The following is a 21,807-nucleotide window of genomic DNA, read 5'->3' on the forward strand; positions in this document are numbered from 1 at the left end:
CTGCGGCTCCTGCGTTGGCCTCATCAGCCACCTCAGAACCCCCAAAATTAGAGTGGAAGCAAGTCATCCTCAACCCTAAGGGACTGAGTAAGCCCGCTTCACAACTGATGAGATGCCAGTGGGTGACACACAGCACAGCCCAGCCAGTGAAACAAACACTGGACTGCAGAATCTTTGGACGTAGCTGAGTCAGAGGATGTGGGCAACAGACGGAGAAATACAGCTGGAGTGTTACTCCTACCTGTCTTAGTTCTGTGTTCTGTTCCTGCCCATGTTCATGTGTGGGCAATGGCAATGGCCAGCAACAATGGGCTGGGTCAATGTCGAATTAACTTCCCTCTGAAAAACAAACGAACTGCAATCAGCTGGAGAATCAAAGCTATAATACCAAGAATAATACTAAAATGACAGCGAGAAAGCAATCTCCCAAAATCCTGGGCTTGGAGCCTGACTAGTCAGCCTGCACCCGATTATATGTGTTGGGTTTGGGTCAGGTGTATAGACTGCTGAAATATTCCAGTTGGGTCAGGCGGTGCCTTCCCAGGTCAGTTTGACTGGTGTCCGTGCGCAGCAGCTGTGGACAGGGAGTGGTGGAGAGCTTTGACTGGGCGGGGAAGGTGTGGTTCAGGTGTTGTTAGGTCTATAAACGTCAAGACACGATATCCATGGAGGCATGGTCGGGAATACAGCAGTCAAATGTGGTGATACTGTAATTATAAATGAAGGCAAAATATGTCAAATAAAAACTACGTTCAAAGACTTGTATTTTATGTTTCATTCTAGGCTTTATTTTCTTTAAAGCTGAAGATTAATCGACCAGATATATTTGTATGAAATCTTGCATTTTCAGGAGTGCTGTTGTCATTGCAGTGTTCTGAAAGGGCTTTCCAGACAAATTTGCCAGTAGCTGAGAAGTGCAAATATGTTTAGTAGTCTTCCACTGTCATCATTGCTGCAAAATCTTTGTAAAGGATAACATTTTTATCTGGATCCACAGCAGCTGACAGCATCTCTTCCATCTCCTCTTGTGTAAATGGCTCCCCTTTGAAATGAAAGAATAATGCAATCACTTCTTTTTTCATTCTAGCCAAGGAATTTTTGTTTAAAATTGCAACTTTCACAAGGATCCTATAGGTCAGCCAATTTAAATAATCAGCGTGAAGATTAAGGCTTATCTTATCAGTTCCATGTGGTTGTCTGTGCAGGAAACCTGTAGATTCATAGGTTCATAGATGCAGCATGGAAACAGGCCCTTTGGCCCAACTCAACCATACCAACCAAGATGCCTATCTAAGATAATCCCATTTGCCTGCCTTTGACTCATATCCCTCTAAATCCTTCCTATCCATGTACCTGTCCAAATGTTTTTTAAAGATTGTAGTTGCACCTGCCTCTACCACTTCCTCTGGCAGCTCGTTTCAGATACCCACCACCCTCTGAGTGAAAAAGTTGCCCCTCAAGTCCCCTTTAAATCTTTCCCGTGACCTTAAACCTATGTCCTTTAGTTTTAAAACAAAAAAAATGATACAAGATGATAAGAGGCATAGATTGAGTGGACAGTCAGAGACTTTTTCCTCGTGCAACAATGGCTAACACAAGGGGACATAATTTTAAGGTGATTGGAGGAAGGTATAAGGGGGATGTCAGGGGTAAGTTCTTTACACAGAGAATGGTGGGTGCATGGAACACACTGCCTGCAGAGGTTGTGGGGGCAGATACATTAGGGACATTTAAGAGACTCTTAGATAGATACGTGAATGATAGAAAAATAGGGGGCTATGTGGGAGGGAAGGGTTAGATAGATCTTAGAGCAGGATAAAATGTCAGCATAACATTGTGGGCTGAAGGGCCTGTACTGTGCTGTAGTGTTCTATATTCTATGTTCTAAACTGCTGGAGGAACTCAGTGGGTCAGGTAGCATCTGTGGAGACAAAGAGATAGTCAACATTTTGGGTCAAGATCCTGTCTCAACCATGGTTAACTATCCTTTTGCCTCCACAGATGCTGCTTGACCTGCTGAATTCTTCCAGCAGTTTGTTTTTTGCTCTAGATTACAGTATCTACAGTCTATTGCATCACCCTCTGTACAGTAATAAAAAAATAATGGCACACAGATACCCACTGAATCTATGAAACCAAATATGAATTGGGAAGCCAGCCCCAAGTCCAGCTGGAGTTAAACATCGTTTTATCTCCATTATTACAAAGCTCTTGGACTTTCAAATATTACATGATAGTTTAGCAATGGGTCTTACAATCCTGAGATCTGGACCAAAATACTCTCATGCAATAGACAAAAGAACTGCAGATGTTGGAAATCTGAAATAAAAACAAAAAATGCCAGAAACACAAATGTGCAAAGTGGGAGCAGGCTTCTCAGCCCCTCAGGTCTGGTCTGACATTCAAGATCGGGTGAATCTGATTATAATCCCAACGCTGCTTTCCTGTATATGCACAGTAACCTTTCACCCCCTTGCTTATCAAGTTACCATATTCCTCTGTTTCCACTGCTCTTTGAGGAAGAGAGTTCCAAAGATTCACAGCCTTCTTAAAAAAAAATTCCCTCATCTCCGCTGTAAGTAAGAAATTCCTTATTTTTAAACAGCAACCCCTCTGTTGTGTGAAATGGTTCTTTTCTGTCTTCAGGATCAAGGACTCTGGACACGAGCTTTGTAGACCAAAACTAGTTTAATCACAAAGGCAAACGCGGGACAGAATGGATGGGAACAGACACACGCTCACTCATGCACAGGATACCACGAACACGAGAGGGGAAGTGCAACTGGGGTAAAATACACACACACACACCACACACACACACACACACACACACACACACACACACACACACACACACACACACACACTAATACACACAAGCACACAGTAACAATGTACAACTTCAGGATATAACACTTCAATGCCCGTCCCACACTAGCATTGGCCCTTAACGCTCCCTGAGTCTGAGTGAAACAATCCCTGACCATGTGGTGATGCACTCTTATGAACGATCTCTGCAGCATTGTCTCACTACTCCTGGGATCATCAAAAGAGGAAGGGCTAGTGGATGCAGCCCTTTTTCTGGTGCTAGGAGGCTGGATGGAGACTTACTGTTGTGATTTAAATGAGCCAATGGTGTGGGAGTCAAAGACAAAGGTTCCTGCCACAGCCAATGGTCAGGCAGGTTCAGAGACAAAGGGTACTGGTCAGGCAAGTTTAGAGTGGTCAGGCAAGTTCAGAGTGGTCAGGCAAGTTCAGAGGCAAAAGGTACTCCCACACCTGAGGGGTGGGTGGAGCTGCACCTTGATTGACAGTAGTATCACTTCCAAAAGGAAACATTCTCTCCACATCTGTCCAGGCAAGACCCCTGAGGATTTTACTTGTTTCAATCAAATCACCTTTCACTCTTTTAAATACCAGTTGATACAAGCTACTCCGTCCAACCTTTCCTCATAAGATAATCCCACCCATTCCAGGTACGAGTCCAGTAAATCTTCTCTGAACTGTTGCCAATGCATTTACATCCTTCCTTAAATAAGGAAACCAATACTGTACACTATGCTACAAATGTGGTCTCATAGATGTCCAAATGTACTGAAGCATAACCTTCCACTTTTATATTAAATTCTCCTCTCAATAAAATTTAACATATTGTTAGCTTTCCCTTCTGTAAATCCAAAAAACAGCAGACACTGGAAATCCGAATTTAAAAAATACGCTGGATAAAATGGTTATCTTTCCTAATTATTTGCAGTTGTTGCATACTAACCTTTTGCGAATCATACATTAGGACACCCAAATCCTCTGCAATCTCGCACCATTTAGATAATATGCTGCCTTTTTAGTTTTCCTACCAAAATGGACAATTTCACATCTTCACACATTATACTCCCTATCCAGAGACATGAATTCAAATCTCCACCATAGCAGCTGGGAAATTTTAGTTAATTATGTAAAATGTGGAGTTTAATATATAAAAAAATTAAGTGTGGTAACCATGAAACTACTGGGTCTGCTTCATGATTGATCTGTTGGAAGAAAACAGGAGTGGTCCTGGAGGTTTGGGGAATTGCTAATGTCCTACCATTGTTTATAAAGGGAGCAAGGAATAAACAGGTAATTACAGGCCAGTTAGTTAGACATTGGTGATGGGAAAATTGTTGAAATCAATTCCAACGGACCATATTAACCTACATTTAGAAAGGTAGAGATTAATGAATGATAGACTGCATGGTTAATTAAGAGAAGGCCCTGTATGACTAACAACTGAATCTTTCAAGGAGATAACACGGAGGGTTGGTGAGGATAGTGCAATTGATGTATGCTTTATGGCGTTTAGAAAGGCACTTGACAAGGTCCCACATGGCAGGATGGTCTCATAATGGGACCTAAAGGAGAGTGACAATTGGATCCAAAATTGGCTCAGTGACAGGAAGCATAAGTAATGATTGGCAGGTGTTTATGTCACTGGAGTCGCACAGAACTCAGTACTTGGTCCCTTGCTCTGTAATATTTGTTAACGAATTAGAATGTCACACACACGATTAAAAGGTTTGCGGACACAAAAATTGGTCATGTTGTTGAGAGTGAGGAGGTAAGCTTTAGACTGCAGAACAATAGAGTTGGTCTGGACAGTTGGACAGAAAAGCAAATAGAATTTCATCCAGAAAAGTGTGAAGTGATGCATCTGGGGAGTGCAGCAAGGCAAGGGTATATACAGATAATGGGAGGATATTGAGTGATGTAGAGGAACATGGAAACCTAGAGTGTACAGCTACAGATCCTGAAAAGTCAGTCAATAAGGTGGTTAAAACAGCTTTTGGGCTGCTTTCTTCTACTAGCCAAGTCATAGATCTGGAAGGTTATGCTAAAACTGTTTAAATTAGTACTTTGACCACAGCTTGAATACTGCATAAATGAAAGGTGTGACTGCACTGAAGAAGGCGTAAAGGATATTTGCAAAGGTTTCATCTATGTCAAAAGATTGGATTGGCATGTTTGTTTTCTGGAAGGAAAAGCTGAGTGGAGAATTAAATGAGATGCATAAAACTATGAGTTTCCTCTATGGAGTAAATAGGAAGGACCTTTATTTCCCTCAGCAGAGCAATTAAAAATCCGGGGGCATATAAGGTTAAGAGTGGGTAGAAGGATAAAAGGGGAGAGATCATTCATTTTTCATCCAGAGACTGGTAGGTATCTGGAAGTCGATGCCTGAAAAGGTGCCATTGTATTCAAAGAATACTTGGAGGTATATTGGAAGAGGTATGACCTAATATGTGTAGGTAAGTACAATGGGTAGCATGGATGAGGTGGGCTGAAGGGTCTGTCTCTGTGCTGTACAACTTTACAAGAGCTGCAGGACATGATGCTGGAAGCTGGGATTAGACTGAATAATTCTTTTTCACCTGACACAGTGAGTTCCTACAGCAGTGTCAATTTTCTATGATTCTAAGAAAACCTTGTACTAAAGTGAGTTGAAGTTGCCCTTAAAGTGGAATAGGTCACCTCCCATATCAGCTTTTAAAAGTATAGAGTGACAAAGTCATAGGGAAATACAGCACGGGAACAGTCCTTTTGGTCCACAAGGTCCAGACCAACCTTCAACCACCCATTTACACTCATCTTACATTAATCTTCTTTTGTTCTCCCCAGATTCCCAGCAACTCCTCCCCAGACTCTACCCCTCAGCCATACACTAGAGTCAATTTACAGTGGCCAGTTAACCCGGTGACCCGCACTTCTTTGGGATGTGGGAGGAAACCCGTGCGGTCACAGGCAGAACGTGCAAACTCCACACAGTCAGCACCAGAGAATCTGAGTCTGATCGCTGGTGCTGTGAGGCAGCAGCTCTACCAGCTGCCCAAGTACTTCTTTGATTCTACAGAGATGAAACATACTGGGCCTAAACTCTCTAGAATTCCAAAGAATGAGAGGTGATCTCATTGCAAAATTCCCACAGGGTTTGACAGGGTAGATGCAGGCTTGATGTCTCCTCTGGCTGGGGTGTCTAGAACCAGAGGGTCACACAGTCTCAGAATAAAGAGTCAGCCAGAGATGAGAGGATAGTGAACCTTTGAAATTTTCTATCTGAGAAGGTTGGAGAGGTTCAATCACTGTGAACATCAAGTTCAAGATCAATAATTCTTTATATATTCGGGGAATCAAGGGATTTGGGTCAGTGCAGGAGAGCAGCAATGAGACGAAAGATATGGTGGAGCAGACCCGAGGAGCTGAATGGCCTACTGCTGCTTTTCTCTCTTATGTTACATCTGATGTACAAATCCTGATTCGTGGTAATGTCTTCCATATTAGCATAGAAAGTCACTCAGTTCACAGGTGAGCGATAACTGCTGGTCTTACCCGTGGTACCCTAGTCCTGTGAATGAACAATATGCTGATTTTAACTGAAGCTGCACTCAAGCTATGATATCTGACCCCTTAATAAGAACTATTTTATCTGCCCACCACTCTTTGAACTAAAAATGCCTAATTGTAATTAAAGCATATGCAAATATTATTTCAACATTTATCCACATGTTGCAGACTAAACAAACAAAATGCTGATGCAACCTACAATCATATGGTGGCATTTATTTTCTCTAATTGTCACAAAATGTTTCAGCGCTAATTAATTGCTCTTGAGTTGTTCACAGTTGTGTTGTCTTACACGTAGGTATCTCGCTTACAAGTTCCCAGGGTGGTAAGTGATCGGTCAGCTTGTCATTGGTGCCCACTGGTTGTTGACTTTTTTTTTGTATTATGAGATCTTTTATATCCACCTGAATGGACTACTGGAGTAAATACTTCACATTAGGTATTCTGGACCTGTATTTCTCTGTACCTTGATCTATGTGGTCTAAAACATACAGCAGTGTCAGTAGCTTGTCTGTGCACTTCTAACTGCTGCAGACATAATACATTCAGCATGTGCAAATATCCTTTACTTGCACTGGATAATATTTTTCTGTCAGACAGTTTTAACATAAAAGAACCCTTTGTCAGCAGTACTTGCTGCATTGTAAAGATCTGTCAACTTTCAAGTCAATGCATCCTCCATATGTGACCACAGTTACTCTCTCCTTGTATTGTCTTAAAAGTCGCTCCATTTCTTTGGATTCCTCCTGATAAGTTTGCTGAAATTTCTGTTTAACTTTCCATTGCAATACATTTAAATCTGAAATTAAAATCTTAAATTGCATGCAAGGTTCAGATTTTTATTTGCTCCTAATTGTCATTGATGCATGTCACATTAATGCACAATGCTCCCTAAGGCAATTAGCAAAGTACTTGTTTGTCTGGAATGTTGCTTCATAGTGTTGTACAGCACAGAAATGGTCCCTTTGCTCATTACATCCATGCCAACCTATTTGCCTGCATTAGGTCTGTATCCTTCAATGGTTTCCTATATAAGTGCCTATCTAAATGTCTCTTAAATGTAGTGATTGTATTTGATTCCACCACCTCCTCTGGCAACGAATTCCAGATATCAACCATTTTCTGTGTAACAAAACTTTCCCCTCAAATACCCTTTAAAACTCCTTTCTCTCACATTAAACCTATGTCCTCTTGCATTTGATACACCTAACATGGGAAAAAGATACAGGCTTTCTACCCCATCTATGCCTCTTATAATTTTATATACTTCTGTTAGGTCATCCCTCAGCCTCCTTCACTCCAGGGAAAACAGACCCAGCCTATCCAATCTCTACCCTTAGCTAAAGTCCTCTAATCCAAGCAATATCCTGGAGAATCTTCTCTGCACTTTCTCCAGTGCAATCACATCTTTCCTATAGTGTGGCAACCAAAATTGCACATAGTACTCCAAGTGCAGTCTAACTAGTGTTTAAGTAAAGTTGCAACATAAAGTCCCAACTTGTATATTCTATGCTCCAGCCTACGAAGGCAAGCATGCCATATGCCTTCTACACTGCCCTATCTACTCATGTTACCACTTTCAGGGAACTATGGACTTGATCCCCAAGGTCCCTCTGTTCATCAGCATTCCTTAGTGCCCTAAGGCACGGTAGTGTAGCGGTTAGTGTAACGCTTTACAGTGACAGAGACCCTGGTTCAATTCCCGCCGCTGTAAGGAGTTTGTAGGTTCTCCCCGTGTCTGCGTGGGTTTCCTCCGGGTGCTCTGGTTTCCTCCCACATTCCAAAGACGTATGGGTTAGGAAGTTGTGGGCATGCGTGGCGACGCTTGCAGGCTGCCCCCTGAACACTACGCAAAAGATGCATTTCACTGTGTGTTTCGGTGTACATGTGACTAATAAAGATATCTTATCTTATTTATTGAATATCCTACCTCAATTTGCCTTCCCAAAGTGCACTTATCGGGATGAAGTTCCACTTGCCAACTCTCTGCCCGACTTTCCATCTGTTCTATATTCTGCTGTACTTTTACATGACCTTCCTTGCTATCCACAACCCCACCAACTTTCATGTCACCTACAAACTTACTAATCATACCTCCTATGTTCACATTCAAGTCGCTAATATGTATCACAAACAACAAGGGTCCCAGCACTGATCCCTGCAGTAAACCACTGGTCACAGACTTCTAATCAGAAAAACATCCATCCTCCACTACCGTCTCCTATCACCAAGCCAACTTTGGATCCAAAATTAGCCAGCTTGCCTTGGATCCCATGTGCCTTAACCTTCTGGACCAGCCTACCATGTGGGACCTTGTCAAATGCCTTACTAAAGTCCATAGGGACAACATCTATTGCCCTGCCAATCTCAAAAAGCTCAATTAAATTAGTGAGACAGGATTTCCCCCACACAAAACTATGCTGACTATTCCTGATCAGCCCCTGTCTTTCCAAAGTACCATAAATCCTATCTCTTGGGATTTTCTCCGATAATTTTCCTACCATCTCACAGGCCTGTAGTTACCTGGCTTATCTCTGCTGCCTTCTTAAATTAAGGGACAACATTAGCTATCCTCCGGTCTTCTGGCACCTCACCTGTGGCTAACAATGTCACAAAAGAAACTGTCAGGGCCCCAGCCCCCTCTTCCCTTCCTTCCGAGAATTCAGAAACTGGAGGTGCAAAGGGACTTGAGAGCCCTAGTTCAGGATTCCCTTAAGGTTAACCTGCAGGTTGAGTTGGTAGTAAAGAAGAAAAATGCAACGTTAGCATTCATTTTGAGAGGACTAGAACATAAAAGCAAGGATATACTGCTGAGGATTTATAAAGTGGGGGCCAGACTACATTTGGAATATTGTGAGCAATTTTGGCCCTGTATCTAAGGAAGGATGTTCTGGCCCTGGAGATGGTCCAGAGGAACTTAACAAGAATGATCCCAGGAATGAAAAGCTCAATGTACAAGGAGCGTTTGATGTCTCTGGGCCTGTACTTGATGGAGTTCAGAAGGATGAAGGGGAATCTCATTGAAACCTACCAGATACTGAAAGGCCTGGATAGAGTGGACGTGGAGAGGATATTTCCGTTAGTAGGAGAGTCTAGGATCCAAGGGCACAGCCTCAGAATAAAGGGACATCCCTTTAAAACTGAGATGAGAGGAATTTCTTCAGCCAGAGGATGGTGAATCTGTGGAATTCATTGCTGTGGAGGCCGTGTCAATGGGTGTATTTAAGGCAGAGATTGATAGATTCTTGACTGGTAAGGGGATTAAGGGTTACAGGAAGAAGGTGGGAGAATAGGGTTGAAAAAAAATCAGTCATGATTGAATGGCAGAGCAGACTTGATAGGCTGAATGGCCTAATTCTGTTCCTATATCTTATGGTCTTATGGTCTTCCCATAGCAACCTGGCATAGATCTCATCAAGCCCTGAGGATTTATTAACCCTTATGCATCCTATGCTGCCTTGAATATTGTGGACCGTTTCCTCTTAAAGGGCTATTCACAGCCTGGGTATACTGTGTAATCTCACACCAGTAGCCATTCTGTACAACGTGAGCCTCAACAGTAAAGGTTAGCAAGTTGTCCCCAGTGCAAACAATCTAATCATGGTCATGTTAGCCCTATCAGAAAGAACTTAAAAGTTCGGTTCTTACATTCTGCCTGATGGAAGAGGGACTTTTATTTAAAGTTGAAGAGAAAGTTGGGGGAAAGGGTTATGACAAAAAGCTAAAATTCTCAAGCGGCTGGAGGAAAGACGAAAGAACAACGTCATGGAACATTAATAGAATTACAAGTAAGAATGGCTGAACCTTTTCAATCTCATATCCATATTATATGACAGTGAAGTTATAAAATCAAAAAGGTGCAGATTTGAGAAATGAAATAGAAATATCGGTGGTGCAAACAAATGCCTGCACAGCTACAAAATCCTGGCAAGAGCAAGCACATCTTAAATGGAGACTGTGTGACAAGTGTCAGTCAAAATCAAGCCTGTAGACAAACTGATATGTTTGAAGTTCTGAATTGCTTTTACTATTTCTATAAAATCAAACGTGTTCTTCATCAAACAACTTCAAGTAATTATACCCTAAAAAATAAATAATCTTGTAGAGGGAAGCCGAGAGGAACAGTAGCCAGATTCTAATCAGATCCCATTTAGTTGCAGTGGAACATGTCAATTCAAGATTGTGAGAATTGATTTTAATCAGGGTTCACTACCAAGTTGTGAATAATCTCTCCAATAATTGGTGGAAAAGTATTCATGTGCTTGATAAATGAGCTTTGCTGTACTTCTCAATGACAAGGGACAGATTAATGAGGAAGAGAGAAGCAATCTCTTTATAAAAACAAGAGATTAAATTATGAATCTTTAATTGCTTAGTTTTAAAAAGATAGCATATTTAAGTTAGCACAGCATTTAAAACAGTAGACAGGATCTACAAATTCAGTATATTTTGACATTTGCATTGCATTTTGACCCAAGTTCAGCTGCAGTGTAATTGTTTTAATCCATAATTAATAATCATTCCACATGTTCTGATAAGTGCTGAAAATAAGAGGAAGAGATTTCTGTCCCATTGCTGTGGTGTCAAGCGATTATTTACATAGGAACATAAGAATTCTGAGCAGGAGTAGGCCATCTGACCCTTTCTGCTTGCTTTGCCATTCATCCAGATCGCTGCTTATCTTCTAACTCAGTTCCATTTTCCTGCACTACCTACACATCCCTTAATATCCAGAAATCTATCAATCTCTGTTTAGAATGCAATTAATGACTGAGACTCTACAGTTCTCTGTGGTAGAGAATTACAAAGGTTCACCATCCCCCTCATCTCTAATCCAGGCAGCATCCTGGTAAACCTCTTCTCCACCCTTTCCAAAGCCTCCACATCCTTCCTTAAATGGGGTAACCAGAACCGAATGCAGTACTCCAGATGTGGCCTAACCAGAGTTTTATAAAGCTGCAACTAAACTTCCTGACTCTTGAACTCAGTGCTTCGATTAATAAAGACAAGCATGCCATACACCTTCTTTACCACCCTATCAACCTGTGCACCACTTGCAGGGAGCTATGGACTTGGACCCCAAGATCCCTCTTTACATCAACACTGTTAAAAGTCTTGCCATTGACTGTATACTGTCCCTTTACATTTGATCCCCCGAAGTGCAACACCTCACATTTGGCCAGATTAAACTCCATTTGTCATTTCTTTGCCCATATCTGCAACTGATCTATATTATACTGTATCTTTTGACAATCTTCTACATTATCCACACTGCCACCAATCTTTGTATCATCTACAAACTTACTAACCCACCCAACCATGTTTTCATCCAAGTCACTTATACATATGTCACAAAGAGCAGAGATCCAAGTACAGATCCCTGCTCGTCCACTCATCACGGACCTCCAGCCAGAATGAGTCCCATTGACCACTACCCTCTGTCTTCTATGCACAAGCCAATTCTGAATCCAAATGGCCAAGTCATTGTGGATCCCATGCATCTTCTGGATGAGTCTACCATGAAGGACCTTGTCTATATGGATTTTAGTGAGGCACTTGACAACGTCCACAGCTCTGACTTCTTCAATCACCTTCGTTACCTCCTTGAAAAACTCAATCAAGCATCTCTGCCAGGCTAGTTTAAACCTTCCCCAGAAGGTCTAGCAAACCCACCCTCATCAATTCATAAAGGTCCCACCTGCCTCAGAAACAGTCTTTTGTTAGGATCCTCAGGCTGGGTAGTCTGGGCCACTGATATAGAATTGCGAGCATAGGTAATTTGGATTGAGTTGTCTGATGTCATTAGGTTCCTAATGCTAAGGTAGAATTCAGCTGTTTGATACATACTCTGCTAAAGATCAGCTAGAGACCTGCCTGAAGAGGAGTGTAAAAGATAACTTTCATGAACTCAAAAATAGAAGGAGGGCTCCATGAAAATAACCTCCCCTGCTGCCACTTTGGAACACCCCATCTTCCACTGACCACCACCACACCCCCACCACAACATCTATGGTTGGGTTTGGAGGTCAACCTGGCTGTCCAGGACTGCAAACAGCAGGCAAATGTGAACTCATCCACTTTGAAGTTAGCAAGGATAGAATAGAGTTCTTTTTAAATGGTAGAAAACTAAAACCAGCTGAAGTCCATGAACAATGATCATCAGTAGAAAACAATGAAAAGGGATTTTGGAAAACTTGTCCATTCTACACCTACATTACCTTCTTCAGTCAAATATTTTGTAAGTTCCTCTTGAGTAAGATAACCATTGTTATTCTTATCTAACACCTAGAGATGAAATATAACACTTATGTTAGAAAGTTCATGTGTAATATCAAAATGTATCTTATATTAGATATTTTCTTAGGTACAGACTCTCTTGTGAGAAGACTGTGTATCTTATATTTAGAAGTGTGACTATACCACCTAATATCTAATTAATATGAATTACATGCCCCAGGAATGTAACTGGGTCTAATCTGAACTGAACACAGTGTCTCACATGCAACCCTGTATGTCCTTAATGTTTTTGAAGGAAGGCACTCGTAAATTGGTAACTGTTCAGCTGTTTTATTTGACAGACGGCAAGTGAATGTACCAAGGAACAGCAGATTCCACTTAACTTAGGGAATGTGAGAAAAAAAATAAAAGCCAAGTACTTTTGCAATAATTCCAACTGCAAAATCTTCCCACTGTATCCTAGGCCCCCATCACTGAGCCGAGGACCATGTTCTATGGCTCAACATGGTCTATGCGCGCACAGGCCTCCATCCATCTTGTTTCATCCAATGATGTCAACCCCTCCATGGAATGGATGGCCTTTTTCTACCCGTCAATGCATTATGTCAGTAACCTGTCTACCCAGGTGACTCTTTGTGCCCACACCCAGCAAGAAGGCTGACTGAGATGCTGGCTTCTTCCCTGAAGTAGTTCAAAAGCATGCCTTTCAATAAACTTCCTCCCTGCCACAGTCAAGTAAAGTTTAAAGAGACCATCGCCCACTGTTCTCAAGATGAACGTGGGGTCATTATAGCTAAAGGGTCTGAGATGAGACAGGCTGATTTTGTTAGCTTAAAGCAGACTATGAGATGCAACATTCAAAAATTGGACTGTCTGGCTTCAGTGTCTGTAGATAATGACATAGAACATAGAACAGTACAGTACAGGAACAGGCACCTTGGACCACCAGGTCTGTGCCGACCATGATGCCAATCCCATCTACCAGCATATGGTCTATATCCCTCTGTTCCCTGTCTGTTCATGTGTCTGTCTAAATGCCTCTTAAATGTCACTATTGCACCTGCTTCTACCACCTCCCCTGGCAGCGTGTACCAGGCACCTACTACACTCTGTGTAAAAAACTTGCCTCGCACATCTCCTTTAAACTTTCCTCCTCTCACCTGAAAGCTATGCTCTCTCGTATTTGACCTTTCCACCCTGCTCTTATAGCATTTAGGTGAAAAAAAGTAAATAAATAAACACAAAATTTATTTATTTTCAACTCGCGTATTTGACTCATGCACAGATGACACGGCTTTGCATTATAGAACATTGTGATGATTCGGACAGTTTTCCAGGAACGTAAACACCACCCCTCCTCCCACCTGTAATACGGAGGGTCTCCTGTATGCTTTCATTCTTGTATTTGCTCTCCCAAAGTGCAACACCTCAACTTGTCTGGATTAAATTCCATCTGTCATTTCTCTGCCCAAATTTCCAACTGATCTAGATCCTGCTGTATCCTTCTTCACCATCCACAACTCCACCAATTCTTGTGTCGTCTGCAAATTTACTAGTCAGACCCACCCACATTTTCATCCAGATCATTTACATAAATCACAAACAACAATGGTCTCAACGCTGATCCTTCCAGAACACCACTGGTCACAGACCTCCAGTCAGAGAAACACTCCTCCACCACTACCCTGTATTCTACAAGCAGGCCAATTTTAGATCCAACTTACCAACTCACTGTGGATCGCATGTGACTTGTCCAGTCAAATGCTTGCACTTGCTTTTGCTCCAATATCTCAAGTACATTCCCATTTAGCAAATAATCAAGTATTATCTTTCCCCTTGCCACGTCTCACCCTTCCTTGTGGATCACTCTGAACCAGCCAACTATGAGGGACCTTGTGAAATGCTTTACTAAAATCAATGAAGCAACATCCACTGTCCTACCCTCATCCATCATCTTTGTCATTTTCTCAAAAAACGCAACCTTCCCACTTCCTTCTTTATAATCCATGCAAATTCATGTTGCTCCAAAGTACAATGGTTAAAAACAACCTAATCCTGAAACCCTTTCTGTAAAGAAAATAATGATCAGAAATGTCAAAAACAGAGCAGTATACTGTGGGACCTAAAAATGCAACCATACCTCGAATGCTCGTAAAATAACATCCTCTGGCTGGGGTCTGTATCTATAAAACAAAATAAGAAAACAGCACGTTGAGAGAAAACGGTTTTATATAGCAGCTTTTGTAACCTCATGATGTTCTGAAGCAGTTCTTAGTCAGTGAAGTGCTCTTTGAAGTTCAGTCACAATCGTAATTCAGGGTATCAGTCACAGACACTAGGGAAATAAGTAGCCATAAGGTGATGGGGCAGCCATACAGCACACAGTATTGTGGTGATAATTGTTTCTCTAAAAATATGTAAAGGAAAAAATTATGCCCAAGCTTCTAAATTTGCAAATAATACCTAATCAGGAATATGACAAACAATGTAATATTTCATTATGTAGAAATTCAAAAATATTCTTACCAAATGCTATCACCTCAGTAATAGAAATTGTAGGAGGAATTCAATACAAGGAAGGGTGAGACATGGCAAGGGGAAAGATAATACTTGATTATTTGCTAAATGGGAATGTACTTGAGATATTGGAGCAAAAGCAAGTGCAAGCATTTGACTGGACAGGTCACAAAATGTTGCAAGGCCATTGAAAGAAAAATGTACACTTGAAAGTGCCTCAAAAGGTACAAAACATAAATGAGAAGTAATTTTACATTTGCATTTGACTCTGGTGAAAAATTACTCTGGCTGCTCACCCATTTTCCAGGTGAAAAATGGCCACCACAATATATGATTTCACAGTGCAAAGTCCAGTGCCAGAATGATAAGAAAATACACTCAGCTATATATTTGTTTGAACATTTGATGGGATTCCCTGTTGGCCACCTGAAACAAGCATAGCTATCAATGTAATATGCTAACAAAGGTTCTGTGCTTTGACCAAGACCAATTTGTTAAATTGGTGTCTGCACCTCCATGCCATATTATGTCCTAATCCTGCATAGCAAACTATGGCAGGAACAGTCAGGAAGTAGCCATCAAAAGTACTACTTAAGTCCATTCTCATCTCCATTAAAGCATCTCAGCCATTTTAGACTTCCAGACATACTGTATGTGTACCATTTTTTGCTATTTTAACTCAAATTTGTAAGAGTTGCAGAGTTTTTAAGCAGGATTTGTTTATTCTGAATTGCTGAACATGGAAGCGCCCTTAAAGCTCAAATAAGGCCTAAGTACTTGTAAAGAAAGCAGCAGAAACATGCACAGGGGGCAAAGGAGGCTTCATAGAATGCAGGTTCTAGGGGGAAAAAATCACATTGGACCACAGAGAATAGCAGTGTGAAAGCTGGCTGCACTTCAACAGGTAAATAGTCACTTACTATGGCATCTGTTGGAGCAGGAATTGGAGCATGTGGTAATGAAGGTCACTGTGCATCCAGCTTTGTATGCTGCTTTCATCCTGCTGCTGGTGACATCAACAATACCAACAATTGCTCTGCACAGAATGAGGTGATGACAGTTCATTCATTTCATCCACAGAAGCGAAGTAATAAGCAAGAGCAGTGATATTTGAGTGCACTGTTTGATTTCTGCCAATGCAGGGTATCAGAAAGTCCCTGCGCTCCTCAGTACTGCTTCTCCTCCAGTTTCCTCCCACATTCCAAAGACATACAGGTTAGGAGCTATGGGCATGCTATGTTGGCGCTGGAAGAGTGGCAACACTTGCGGGCTGCCCCCAGCACATTCTCAGTAATGCCAAAAGATGCATTTCACTGTGTGTTTTGATGCACACATGACTAATAAATAAATATCTTATCTTATCTTATCAGTAGTAAAGACTTCTAATCAATTAATGTTCAACTTGACTGTAACAGCATACTGGTCTCTGCACACTTTACTGGCAATTGTGGGACTTTCATTATGTGATAGCCCTCTATACCTCCTCTGCTTACTCTCTCCCCCAGACTCTTGGATGGCAGGCCACCATGTTGATGATCATGGGATACCTCCTCACCAACAGGCTCATGAAAAGAATCCTGGCATAGGCGAGTGCCAATGTTATACACCCAATCAGGAGCAAGGCTTCTGATGAAGCAGACCTCTGGCATCAGCAAACAATGATTTTCTATTGTCTTGAAAAGACAGATTCCTTCAGCACAGCACCCTGTGATTGTTCAAAATTCAAAATCGCTTGCTATGTTCTCCACAGTTTTACGATATTGAAAGGAACTTCCTGGCTCAAGGCATTGGATGAAGCAGAGGATGAACAGGAAAGGCACTACACAAAAATAAGTCTAAAAGTTATTTTTCCAAGGCTTGGCTATAATTGTGACATTGTTTTCCAACATGAGTCACAATTGCCAACCACATGAATTACGAGTTTATAAGTTGCATGGACAGTAATTTGATTGTGTCCTTTACAAACTATTCCCACTTGTGTTGCAGAAGTGGAACAAGCGGGTTAGTCTTTTAGAACATTAGTAGCTTGATTAAAGCTTATTCTGCATTCAAGAATATAGTCATAGAGCCATACAGCAGGGAAGCAGGCCCTTCAGCCCAACTCATCCATGCTGACGTGTTGCCCAGCGAGCTAGCCTCATCTGCCTGCGTTTGGCCCATAACCCTCTAAACGGCTCCTATCCATGTACTTTTCGAGATGATTTTCAATATATTGCCTATCATTGGTGAAGTTATGTTGTATTAGAAGCAATGGTTTCAAAAATAATCTCTTATTTGTATATCTGCATATAGTGTAGAGGAAAAGATAATGCTTTTCATTTCTTTTTTTGTTTTCTCAATAGAACATAGAACAGTACGGCACAGGAACAGGCCCTTTGGCCCACCATGTGCCGAACTAATTAAACTAGTAATTAAACGTTTAAATAAACTAATCCCTTCTGCCTACACAACATCCATATCCCTCAGAATCAGATTTATTATCACTGACATATGATGTGAAATTTGTTGTTCTGCAGCAGTAGTACTGTGCAAAGACATAAGAATCTATAAATTACAAAAATAAATAAATAGTGCAAATAAAAGGAATAATGATGGCAGAAGGAAAGAAGTTGTTCTTGTATTATTAAGTGCGGGTCTTCAAGCTCTTGTACCTCCTCCCTGATGGAGGTAATAAGAAGAGGGCATGTCCCAGATGGTGAGAGTCCTTAATGATGGATGCCGCCTTCTTGAGGCAACGCCTCTTAAAGATGTCCTCGATGGCAGGGAGGGTTGTGCCATTCTCTGCATATTCATGTGCCTGTCTAAGAGCCTCTTAAACGCCTCTATCGTATTTGCCTCCACCACCACCCCTGGCAGCGCATTCCAGGCACCCACCACTCTCTATGTAAAAAAAACTTGCCCTGCACATCTCCTATGAACTTACACCCTCTCACCTGAAATGCACGCCCTCTAATATTAAACATTTTGACCCTGGGAAAAAGATACCGTTTGTCTACTCTATCTGTGCCTCTTATAATCTTATAAACTTCTATCAGGTCTCCCCTCAGCCTCTGCCGAGGGAGGCTGGGAAGAGGGAATAAGGAAAATGTTATGTTGTGTCTTGAAAGAAGTTGTTTTTCTTTGTTCTATAAACCTCTAAACCTATACAGTTGTCTGCTCTAGATGCACTTGAATTGTTTGACAATATCTTCTTTATATAGTGGTAAATGCAGCCCAAGGTAATAAAACAAATCAGACCGACTGCAGTTTCAATCACTATCAATGGACATTTTTCAATGCAAGAGCTATCCATTCTGTTCATTAAAACTCTCAATCTTTTCTGAATCCCAATTTCCTATCAGTCATCCTATCTTTTAAACCTCAGTGTCATCAATTTTCAAATGGGTTTTTCTTGTTCCTTATTCCTCTAATGTTTTTATTTAGTTACCTTTCACCATTGGGCAGAAATGGTAGGGTCGAAATTGTCAGCAAAATCCAAATCTCAAACTTATGCTAAAAAGGACACTAGAATTAGACTATGAAGAATACTGTGGCTGATATTACACTGATATGAAAAAGCAATCTGCTCACCAAATCCTGAAATTAGATACTATGAATTTTTAAATTGCATTTCAACCTTTATTGTTGTGGTTTAAGATGTCGTCTGGATCTCCATAGTAAATTACAACCTCATTAATCTCTGCCAATCCCATAACTGGCTAGCTGATATGGGAAAGATAATGATTATTAAAGGGTGTATTTATTTGGCCACAAAGTGATGACTGTTTATAGTGAATAAACAGATTCAATAGCTTAGTTAAAACAGTAAACGTGTCAATTCAAATGAATGCACTGTAGCTTAACTACAAAGCAGAGAACATTTTAATTCAAACTGTAGGCTGATCATAAAAAAAAGTGTAGATATGTTAATTCAGTCACTGGGGAACTTAACACACAAGTGACTGGGAAATATACTATAAAATGTTTTGTCACTGCCATCTCTTCTTCCAATCACCTCAGCCTAATGTGCACGGAAAATAACTTCAACACATACACCTCACTAAAGGGTCAGTTATCCTCTAATCTCCAATAAGCTTCACGGATGACAAATAACACATTGAATACAAAAGAGTTATTTAACCACACATAATTGTGGATATAATATATCACATGCTTTTCTCGACATCAATTATAATCTCCAAATTTAAAATAGACCACTACACCCATTAACTACTAGTGACTGCAATTACACCATGTTTCCAGAATATTCCCAAATTTGACAACCCCATTGAATACAACTTCTAATTTAATTCTTTCTTAACAACCTTGTGGGTACACCCACACCTCAAGGATTGCAACGGTTCAAGAAGACAGCTCACCACCACCTTCTCAAAGGTAATTAGGGATGGGCAATAATTTGATGGCTCAGCCTGTGAACACCACATCTAATGAAAAAGGAAAAATGCTTTCTTGCCTTCACACACATTATTTCATATGACAACTGTCACTGCAGTTGCACATAGGCACTGGATCTTTCCCTGTCTCTGTGATCCTTTCAGAGCTAGGAAGTCATCACTCTCCTGGAATCTTTTCCATTGCTCATAACAGCCTTCATTATTATCAAACACTCTTGCCACACCTTGCTTACAATGTATTGAGCTGACATCAATACATCCAAACCAGAGGTAACATCATGTGTAGGGTCTTCACTCTTTAAATCATCTCCACATAGCAACACGGAATCACAGGACAGGATGGAAAGATGACATTCACTCTGTCAAGTCTGCATGGGCCCCACGTCAGAGCAATCCACCTATTTCCAGTCTCCTGCTCTCTGCCCATAGTGCTTTAAATTCTTTCCTTTCAAATACTTTCCAGTTCCTACACTACAATTGAATCTCCCTTTACTCCTGACCCTGGCAGTATATTCCACACCCTAACCACTCACTCTATAAAAAAAATCTTATGTCAGTTCTGGTTCTTTTGCCACTTATCTTTATTCTAAGCCACTGGCATTTGATCTTTCTGTCAATGGGAAAAGTTTCTCTCTATCTACTTTGTCTATACCCTTGAAGATTTTAAGTACTTCTATCATAACCCCTTGCTACCTTCTCTGTTCCAAGGAGAAAAACCCCAGCTTCTCCAGTTTATCCACAGAACTAAAGTCCCACATCCTCAGAATTATTTTGGAACATCTCTTCTGTACCTCTTTTAAGCTTTTACATCTTTCCAAAAGTGTATTGTGCCCAGAACTGGACACAATACTCAGTTATGGCAAAACCAGGATTTTAAACAGCTCCATCATGACTTCCTTGCTTTCATGCTCTATGCTTTTATTTATTAGCCCCAGGATCTCATGTGCTTTTTAAACTTTCTTAACCTGCCCTACCAATTGCAACAAACTATTTCATATGCACCTAAGTTTCTCTCTTTTTTATACACCTTTTAGGGTTGTGCACTCTGGTTTATAATACAACCAGAAAATAAAAAAAGGCACAGATAGAAAATTGGTTAAGTAATAAGAAAGTGGAACAGTGATGAGAGATTGTTTTTCAGACTGAAGGGAAGTGTACAGTGGAGTTCCTTTGGGGTCAATACTGGGATCACTGCTTTTCTTACTTTATATTGACTTGACTTGGGACTTCAAGGCACAATTTCCAAGTTTGCAGGTGATACAAAACTTGAATATGTAGTGAACCATGAGAACAATAGTAATAAACATCAAAGGATAGAGAGAGGCTGGTGGAGTTCTTCCTGCATAGCTGCTTAACATCAGCTTACTCTGCCTTTATGGAACATGCTTCAGATATTTTTGGTACGCATCTTGCTCTATAACTGATTGGCTTGCAGCAGTATCAATGTGCATACTGATCAAGCTGCCTTCAGATGACAAGGATGCTGCTAATGTATTGATGACAGTTCCCTCTTCAAATGTACTGTAACTCTGCTTTCTGATTCCAGTACATGGATGGTACCACAATTAGCAGAACTACAACTTTGTCCCCCCCTTGCAGCTCAGGCAAATGAAGATATTGTCCTTACCAGCAGTCATCTTCTTGAAAGACCTGCTCACCTGAGCAATGTATACTATCCAGTGACAATTAAGAATGTGCACTATCTCGATTGGCATCCCAAGGTTTCGCAGCTTTCACAATACCCAAAGCTGGGCCTCCTGCCAATTCCATCGATTTCACTTCCAGCCTTCCCATCTCTGGCACAAACATACCCTAATTTTTCTCACCAAAGGTGCTCATAGCATCAACATGACTGAGCCACAAAGAGGAAGACCATATTAACATTAACATCTCTGAGGGTTTACTCCCTACTTGTACCCCAGGTCACGTCACAAATGACACTTTTTCACACTTTGAGATAACCTTTCCACACACTTGGCTATTCTGAACACTCCTCAGACCTCAGATCCAGCAATGACAAATGGTTTTACTTGAATTCTTTTGCTTAATAGCCCGCATTTGTGCTTGATTTAAAAAAAAAGGGGTGAAAGTTGCACCTTTTAGCCAGTGATTTTAACCTGATAACTTATTCGCTCATTGTCTCTGGTCCTGGTTGTACATGTTTAATGCGTGACTCGCAAAAATCTTTGAATTTGGCAGATTAAACTCTGCCATCCAAATTCTCACAATATATTCATCAGCAATCTCATCTCTAATTTGTAACACTAAAAGTCTCACTAGCATT

General features: G+C 41.0%; 1 protein-coding gene across 1 annotated transcript in view; it reads right to left on the reverse strand.

The window, feature by feature from the left end:
- Positions 1-815: 815 nt before the first annotated feature.
- efcab2 (EF-hand calcium binding domain 2) overlaps positions 816-21,807 on the reverse strand; it is a 42,101-nt gene continuing 21,109 nt past the window's right edge. Inside the window, exons 5-7 of the mRNA XM_052013202.1 lie at positions 14,753-14,795; positions 12,594-12,660; positions 816-1,042 (exon numbers count right to left, since the gene is read on the reverse strand). Coding sequence (XP_051869162.1) covers positions 927-1,042; positions 12,594-12,660; positions 14,753-14,795 — 226 coding nt within the window. The 3' untranslated portion in view covers positions 816-926. The remainder of the gene's footprint in view (positions 1,043-12,593; positions 12,661-14,752; positions 14,796-21,807) is intronic.

This window comes from Pristis pectinata, chromosome 3 (genome assembly GCF_009764475.1).
Source record: "Pristis pectinata isolate sPriPec2 chromosome 3, sPriPec2.1.pri, whole genome shotgun sequence".
Lineage (NCBI taxonomy): Eukaryota > Metazoa > Chordata > Chondrichthyes > Rhinopristiformes > Pristidae > Pristis > Pristis pectinata.